Source organism: Condylura cristata, unplaced genomic scaffold (genome assembly GCF_000260355.1).
Source record: "Condylura cristata isolate star-nosed mole 26May11 unplaced genomic scaffold, ConCri1.0 scaffold00015, whole genome shotgun sequence".
NCBI lineage: Eukaryota > Metazoa > Chordata > Mammalia > Eulipotyphla > Talpidae > Condylura > Condylura cristata.
Window position 1 is genome coordinate 40,359,987 of NW_004567116.1, and position 8,985 is coordinate 40,368,971.

Sequence of the window (8,985 nt, forward strand, 5' to 3'; positions counted from 1 at the left end):
AGAACAGGCAGATCAATGAAGTACGCTGCTGAGGGGAGCAGCGGGCGGGTCAGGAGAGGTCTGTCACGTCATGTGGGTCACCTCCCTGGTCGGGGATCGAACTCTAGCTGCAGTGACTTTGGAGAGCTTCATAGTGCTGTGCTTTAACACACTGCGCCACCAGGGAGAGCCCACCATCACTTTTTCTATCCAGTGAAATATATCTGTGCAAGTTGGCAGAGCCTCTGGTTCGACTCAGGGTACAAAGTTGGGTCCCCACAGTCCCTTGGGCAGAGGAATGAAAGCCCAAAAAACCGAGATGGGAGGACTCTACAGATGACCAAATCCAACCTGCATATTTATTAACAGGGAGACTAAGGCACAGAATGGGGTAGAAACTGGCTCAAGGTCACATAGTTAGGTAAGCACAGGGTCTGTGAGAGTCCAGGAAGGCTTCCTGGAGGAGGAGGTCATCTACACTATATCACGAAAGATGAGCAGGAATCCAAGCTATAGAGGAAGAGGAAGGGTATTGGGGATGAACAGCCTGAGCAAAGACAAAGGACTCAACCTAATATCAGAAAAGAATGATGGAAGGTTAGGGAAGAGGCAGGGGACAGGTGCTCAGGTGGTAGCTGTGTAAGAAATGTAGAGGCTTGAGTTGGGATGAGGCCATGGGACAGGAAGGAGGGGAGCACCTAGAGGGGGAGTCAGGATGTGACCCGCAGTGGGGGCTGCAAGCAGTCTGGCCAGGAGGCAGGAGGAAAGAGAGAGAACCTTCGCTCAGAGTCAGACAGTTCTGGGTTCAAGCCCCAGCTCTACCATCTAGGATTTAAGGCAAGCCACTTAGCCTTTCTGAGCTTTGTCTAGTCACTCAACACCACTGGTCCCTTCAGCCTTATCCTGAGGGTCTCTGGCCAACTCCTCCAGGACTGGGTGGTAAGAAGGGGGCAGAGTTTATTTCTATTTCTGAACCCTTGATACACAGTGTCTGAAAACCCAGCCTTCAAGCCAGAGTGGCCCATAGGGCGGGAAGGATGGCTGGAATGCCTGGCACCCAGGTAGAGGTGGCTCAGGCTGCGAGAGGGCAGGCTTCAGGTTGCAAGGGCCTCTGGGAGAAACAGGGCGAGATGGCTGGGGTCTGGCGCACGGACGCTGATGAGGCCAGATGAGGAGGCCTGCAGGGCAACTTCCCCAGCTGGCGGCCAGCCACACACTTACCTTATCCAGTTAATAAAGTTCTTTTGCATCCAGCCTCCAGCACCCCAAATTCCCTCAGTAAAGCTCATGTATACCCCTCCAGGAATCATTCCTTGACACCTGGACTGGGTCAGGTCCCCCCAGGTGTTCCTCTGTCGTGGTGGGAGCATTGGCTGCCTTACCCCGCCCCTGTGTCTGCAGACACAGTAGGGCTTGGATATGATACATATATGGTAATATTGCACTATGTCTGAGATATTGGGGCTGTGAGCTACTGTAGAAAAAGCTGACCAACACAGATGTCTGCAAAGGCCTACCCCAGAGAAGTGGCCTGAGCATGGAAGGAGACCTGTGCGAGGCAGGCTTCTGCCAAAGCAAGAAAGCAAGGAAGGGGCTGGGCACTGGGGGGGTGGGGGGGCGGGGGGGGGTGGAGGGAGAGGGGGGAAGAAGCTGCGAAAGCAGAGCCCTGGCAGCCAGGGAGGAAGGAGGGGCTGCCATTAATGAATCCTTCCCAGGGACAGTGGTCTAGCATAAAGGAGCACTCCCTACCCCTCCAAGGAGCACTCTTCCCACGGAATGAAAAATGGGATTGAGCCTCAGGTAAGTGAATGGATTTGCTCAAGGCTCCCCAGCTAGAAAGCTGTGGCAAAAGGGTAAACACTGTCCTTCCCCACCAAACACAGACCTCCATGCAGCCAGGGAGACCTGGCTCCTGCCAGCCCTCAGGGTTCTGGAATCTGCCTCCCCCAACCCCTGCTGTCTCAGCCAAGACTCCCGCTCCTGTCTCCCTGGCCTTTCCTGGTTCCATCTTCACTCCACTGACCCCCTCAATCTGGCCTCCAGATGGGAGCCCGTGCCTCCTTGAAGAACCTGCTGCCCTGGTTTGTGAGAATGGAGTCCTCAAAGCAGCCCCCACCTCTTCTGGAGTCAGGAACGTGGGCTGCGGAGGAAGCAAACGCTGGCGGGGCCCCAACTATGTGCCAGACACATTCTCAGACACCCTCTCTCTGGTTCAATATTCTTTTAACCCCGCAGAACACTCGTTTTGTGGAATGCTATTAGGGGCTCCTTAATAAAAGAGTTCCACAGCAAACACCTCTTGGAAGCGCTCTTAGACAGAGCCTGTACTGCGGGACTCCCCTGAGCCTCTGATACATTCTCACGCCTTGTGAATCACCAAAGACAATTTCCCAAACATATGTGATTACAGAATTTCATTACAGCATCTCGGGACTGGGCTTCCTCTGGGAAACGCTTCCCCGGATCTTTGCTTGACACACAGTAGGTCCACAGTCACCACCTGCTCCCCCGGCCCCAGTGCCCACCCCGAATCCTGAGCCACGCTGGGCTATAGGGGCCCCAGTCTAGTTCTGAGTGGGGACAGCTGGGGCCCAGGAGAGGCGCATGCATATAGGGGACAAGGGGCCCTATCTCTGGACAGGACCCTGGGGCTCCCCTGCTGCTCCTCCGCAGTGATGGCCTATTTCCTGTGTGGTCAGGAACTCGCCACTGCCCCCCACTTTCCCAGTGCCTCAGTTCGTTTTTCTGGCGAGCACCCCGTGTGACATCTAGTATCCACTCACTCATGTAGCAGATTTCGCTTCGGAACTGCTCGGGCCAGGCCGTCCAGCAGCCCCTTTTCTAGCCACTTAGCCAACATAGCCACGGTCTCTTCTCATCTGTCTCCCCAACTAGGAGAAGTGGGGAAGGGTTAGGAGCCTCACCCCAGCCTCCATTTCCTGGGGTGCCCTCCTGGGCAATACACACCACAGCCACTCCCAGAAGCCCTCGGACCCTGGCACTCTGCTCGGCTCTCCTCGACCATGCCCCCTGACCAGGTGGGCATGTCAACCAAGGCCCCACTGTGGGCCTGGCCCTGACTTGGGGTGTGGCACGTGCAGCATGGCCACCCCTCTCCTTACCTGTCTTGTGTGCCGTGGGAGCCCACTTTCTCATTCTTCATGCAGAAGTCGGGTGAGCTCTGCAGGTAGACGAGTTCTGAGTCCTTCACAGGCCGGATATCCAGATCCTTGGGCACCAGGTGCTTGCGGGTGCCCATGGGTCGGTGCACTACCTTGGTGGCCGACAGGTAGCGGGTCTTGAGGTCAGCAGCCACATCGCGAAGCTCCTGCAGCCCCTTCCAGCAGGTGCGAATAGAGCAGGAGCCAGACACCCCGTGACACTTACACTTCATCTCCAGAGAGGCGCGCAGAGCCTGTGGACAGGGGAGGGTGTCGGGCTGGGTGGCCAGGCCCCCCTCCCTGGCCTTCCCAAGCACCCTGACCCCCCTCCTCCTCTCCCTAGTGCTGGGTGCTCTCCGGGAGTCATCGCCGCCCAAGACCTCAAGTGACAGAACTGGTTGCTCTAAGGATGGGGCCTTGTAGGTCCTTCTCCAACCAGAGATAAAAGGTTTCGTTTATCCAGCACCTTCTTCTCCCTACCAAGTATTCTAACATACAATGTGGCTTAATCATCCTCACAGCCTTTATAGGAGATACTATTTCCCCCATTTTAAAAAGAGGAAACAGAGGCTCAGAGAGGCTGTCTCGCACCCAAGGTTGCACAGCTATAAAATTACGGAGCTGAGACTTGAACCCAGGTCTGAGGGTGACTCCAAAAGCCATGCCTTTAACTATTCCAAGTTTTTTTTCCTCTCACACAAAACTGAGGCTCATTAAAAGCCGCTGGAAAAAAGAAGAAGGGACAGAGAACAAAAACTTGAGGAGGAAAGACAGGAAGAAGAGGCAGAGGTGAGTGCGTGGGGTGTCCCTGCCTCGTGGCCCGAAGCATCCCCTTCTCCAGCAGCCCTGTCTTCCCATATCAGTGCAGGCAGGTAATGCCGCTCTGCCCGGCCAGTTTTAAGGATTCGATCAGGAGACATATATGAAAGGATTTCTTGAGCTATAAAAGTTACATACTGGGTTTGAAAAGTTGGTCTAAATAATGATTATGGTGGCGTGGGAAGGGCTAGCTAGGCTCCAGGCTTGGAAGACTGTGGTCCTTGCTATGTCTGTCCCACTTCCTCCCTGGTCTCAGTTTCCCTGTGTGTACCCGAAGGGCCTGGGTTAAAAGGGCCTGAGTTACGGTGATGGGAAACCCACAGGGATTACAATTGAGATGAAAAAAAAAATGTACAAAATGATGTAAAAATAAACTGTTATATTATTAAAAAAATAATAATCACATTATGCTTTTAATATGTATTTCTCAGGTTAATAAAGACGTCATTTCTCAAAAAAGAAAAAAAAAAAGGGCCTGAGTTAAAATAAAAGGCTCTGTGGCCTCTGGCACCTGGAACTGGGCCCCTCTACCCAGCCCACCCTCCTGCCTGCCCTGCACACTGGCTGCAGGGGTTATGAGCCACCCCGGCCTATCCTCCCACAAAGATGGGGAGACTGAGGCATGCAGAGGGTAGGCACACAGAGGGTAGGTTAGTGAGGGAGATGGTTAAGGTCCCAGGGCTCCTTCCTCCTTTGCAGGGCCAGGAAGGAGGGCGCTCACTGGAACTGGCTCAGCAAAGCAGGTAAAGTGCAGGATTGACGTGAACAAGAGGGCAGAGAGTGTGCAACCTCCCAAAGGCACTTTGGAGCTGTGGATGAAAGGAAAACTATGTTCAGTTTTCCCAAGGCCTGAGCACTAAACTCACTGTACCCGGTAGCGTGCCCTTTTGCACATGGCCTCAGGGACAGGCCCAATGTGTGTCTGTGGCTGGACACTGTTTAGACTGCATTTCACAGAGGGAAGACTGTGTCCAGGTCCAGCATTCAGAGGCCTGCTCATGGGTGGGAACAGGGGTGGGGCAAAGAGGAAGGGCCTTCTGGGTTTCCATGGATGGATGGAGGCAGGAGTCCTGGGGCTCTGGTTAGGGGCTGTTACAGACCCACCATATAATTGGCCTCAGTTTCCCCAAATCTCCAAGATGGACTGGACACCCCAGAACCCTTCCTTGAGGAGACCAGTGAGAGAGGACATGGAAACCTCTGGAGTCCCACAGACCTGGGCTCCATGTGCCGTGTGTCCTTGGTGGAGTTCTCTGAGTTCGTTCTGCCTACCTGGCGCCTCAGTAAGGGTCTTACAGGCTGCAGGGAAGAGGTGGTAAGATGCCATTTGCACCTAAACCCTTCTCTTGGGACTATCTATAAGAAGGGTTGCTTCATAGACCACAGAAAGAAAAGAAATCGAGCACCCAGCACATTGCCTGCTACAAAGCTTAAAATACCATTGTTCTTTTTTCAATATCCAAAAAGCAAAACATTCCATTCACTTAACATTCACTCACCAGCCTTGTGTAGCACTAGTGGGGAATTAGTGACACACTGATAACAAATGAGAGGGAAACTGTTTTGGGTTGGCGTGAGTTTCAGCCTTCATTAGAGCCAAGCTCTTTAGCGTAAGGCCTCCTCCATACCTGGCCCCACACCCAGCTGTGGCCCAGGAAAAGCCTGAGGAGCACAGCCGACGGGGCCCAAAGAGCACCAAGCCTCCCATTTTACAGAGGGGAAAAACTGAGGCCAGAGAGAATGTGATTTGCCCAACATCACACAGCGAGTGCAATGCCAGAGCCAAGGCAGGAGCTCTGAGCTCCCGCCTCCAGGCTCAATGCTCCTTCTGCTCCAACGTTCACAACCCAAATCCCGGTGCACCCCCTAGAGGAGGAGGGAAGCAGCTGGCAAGGGAATAGCTGAGGGCTCAGGGAGCACATTCATCTGGGTGGGTCAGGGCCCACCCCCCTCACCCCATCCCCCCCCCCACCGTCAGGGCACAGCTGGTGGCCCTTTTCCAATGAATGGCAACCCTCTGGGGCGGGTGGGGTGGGTGGTTACCTGTCTCCCCACTTCACTGTTGTGTAGACGCATCAGTTTATTGGCTTGGGATCCTGTTTTTTTCACCTTCATAGGAGCATCGGAAAACTTGGCCCCCATGAGGAGCCCGTAGCTGAGGTTGTCCGCACATCCTCCCCAGCGGTTCCCGGGCCCGGGTGGCTCACCTGGGACTGGGCCGCAGGAGCAGCCGGGCAGGTCGCCGGAGGTGCAGGCCCGGGCGATGGCGTGGCTGATGGCGGCGGCCGACAGCGCATACACGAAGGCGGACTCCCGGGTCCCTGTGGGGCCACAGGTTCAGGGTCAGTGGGGTGGGGCTGACCCAGGGATAGGACTCTGCCCAGGCCTGAGTGGCTCCTTCTTGGCCCCTAGCGGCCCCTGTGGGGTGGGGCATGGACAGGCCCTGTGACCAGGGTGAAGGAGGTTGGGTCACACCTGGCCATTAATCTGTCACCTTCCCATTCTCCCATAAATACACTGTCTGCTATGCACACACCCGCACAGCAGGCCTGCAGAGCCGTGCACACCCACAGGCAACCCTCACTCACTCACTCACACAGCTCCATACTTCCTCCCACTGCCTTGTACTCAGTGATACCATGGGGCCACTTTACAGGAATGGAGGCCCATTCCTAAGCTCTATAAAGAATTCTTGAGCCACAGGCAAGATGAGTGTGCAAAGAGAGCCTGCTGTGGGTTGAAAGGTGTCCCCACCCCCCAAAAAAAGACCTGTTCAAGTCCTGACCCTGGTACCTGTGAGTAATACTTTATTTAAAAATAGGGTTTTTTGCAGGTGTAACTGAGCTAAGATGAGGTCATACCAGGTAGTTCCTAACCCAATGATTGGTGCCCCTATAGGAAGAGGGAAGTTGGGGCACAGACACACAGAGAGGGGTGTGCCACATGACAGAAACAGAGATGGGAGTGATGCAGCTACAAGCCAAGGAATGCAGAGGAGAGCTGGCAACCACCAGAGCCAGAACAGGCAAGAAGCCTTCTCCCCTCCCGCCTCCAGGGGGAGCATGGCCCTGACTGTGTCCTGATTTCAGACTAGCAGTCCCCAGAACTATGAGACAACACACTTCTGTGGCTTGAAGACAGCACCCTGGGATACTTTGTCCCAGCAGCCCTATGAAACTTACACAGTGTAGGGAGTGCCTAGTTTGGAGTCCCAGCCGTGGTTCCATCTCTTAATAGGAAAGTCAGCAGCTAGCTCATGCCTCAGTTACCCCGATTGTTTAGGATTGCTCTGGAATTCAAATCATTTGGGAAGGATGGAGGCTTTGTCAAGTGCCGCACAAAACATTAGATGTCACTTCTCAGGGAGAGATTAGATCCATTGGGGTGTTTCTGTCCACAGCAGCCTCCCTATCATATTCAAGACCCCCAATCTATCCCAGAGGCCAGAGCCTTCAGGAAGTCTTCTCCACCGATGTTCTCTGGTAAATTAACTTGTGAGTTTCACAGCAACTGTACTCACTCCCACCTACAATTAACCTAGTGCACACCTGTCTGCCCCCGATGGTGGGCATTCTTGTTGCATGTTCTTCTTCCTGGAGCCTCCCTGGAATCATTCTTCCTTCTCTCAGGCATTAGGATACATGCGCATTTGTACTGTCTCTGGTCCGGGCTGGTGATTCACTCACTCTATATTTCTTCATTGACCAGTGCATGCCTAGATCCCACCTGATCCCACCTGTATTCTTCTGTATTCATTCACCACCCATCCACCCACCCAACCAGCCACCCATGGATTTATCCTCCTACCTAAATACATAGTTAGATCTGAACCCATCCTTCGCCCATCCACATACACCCCAGTCTCGGGTGGCCCTGCCTGGCTCCCTACCTCTCTCCAGGTCAAGCAGGTAGTTGGGGGCAAGCTCGATGGAAGAGCAGTTCCAGCGCATGTCGGCAAAGGCCCTGCGGCAGGCCTTCATGACCTCACGGGCAGCGTGCACCACGGTGTGCATGAGCTCCAGGTTGCTGCGGCACAGCTGCACCTGAGCCGACACCAGCCCCTCCAGCTGTTTGCAGTGCTGTGTCTGGTTCAGTGCCAGGGCCGCCGGTGTCTTGGACAGCGCCCTGTATTGGCGAAAAGCAGCAACCAGTGGAAGGGAAAACAGGTCATGAAAAAAGCTGCATTGCTTCCCCTGGTTCCACCCTCTCCTTCACTCAGTGGCTTCTGGGAGCTTTAGCAGAAAGGCAAAGCACAGTCCCCAGCAGGGCAATCATTCCCCCTACTGACCTCCATGTGACCTTGGGGACGGCCTCCTCAAGGCCCCAGACCTCAGTTATAACAGCTGATCATAACTTCCATCCTACCTAAGCTTTATTATAATTGTAATAACAAAAGTTTTCCAGTTCACAAGCACTCACAGGCACCACTGTGAATTACTTCTCATGATTCAACATTCACTCAACACCAACCACATGTAAGTGCCAGACACCATGCTAAGTGTGAGGTTATCATCATCATCATCATAATCAAACAGACTATTAATCAAGCACTTATTAGATGTGTTAGCAATTTCCCACCATTGCTTCATTCAATTATTGAACCCAGTCATTGCTTCATTTAATTATTAAGCCACATCCACGTAAAGGATTTCTTAAAGGGTTGAAGAGTCACTCATTTTGTGATAAGTTGGACTTAAACATTAACTTGCTGTGTGACCTTAGAAAAATTCTTGTCTCTGGGCTCATATCAAAGATCTACAGAGGGCCTCCTCTTTGGTGCAGGGGGTTAAAGTGTAGCACTATGAAGCCAGCCGCGGAACGAGGTTGATCCCCAGCCAGGGAGCTGACCCTCATGGCGCAGCAGACCTCTCCTCTCTCAAGTGCTGCTCCCCTCAGCAGTGAATTTCACTCAATCTGCCCGTTCTGTTCACCACTCTGTGTCTGGTGAATCCTCTCACCCCCTGCACCTCTGGCCTATACCCCAGTTCTTATATGCATAAATAATTAAATCCTTTTTAAAAAAAAA

At 53.4% G+C, this 8,985-nt stretch overlaps 1 protein-coding gene across 1 annotated transcript in view; it reads right to left on the minus strand.

The window, feature by feature from the left end:
* WNT11 (wingless-type MMTV integration site family, member 11) overlaps nucleotides 1–8,985 on the minus strand; it is a 21,668-nt gene that overhangs the window by 1,530 nt on the left and 11,153 nt on the right. Inside the window, exons 3-5 of the mRNA XM_004683216.2 lie at nucleotides 7,849–8,084; nucleotides 6,003–6,280; nucleotides 3,102–3,394 (exon numbers count right to left, since the gene is read on the minus strand). Of these exons, the coding sequence (XP_004683273.1) occupies nucleotides 3,102–3,394; nucleotides 6,003–6,280; nucleotides 7,849–8,084 (807 nt within the window). The remainder of the gene's footprint in view (nucleotides 1–3,101; nucleotides 3,395–6,002; nucleotides 6,281–7,848; nucleotides 8,085–8,985) is intronic.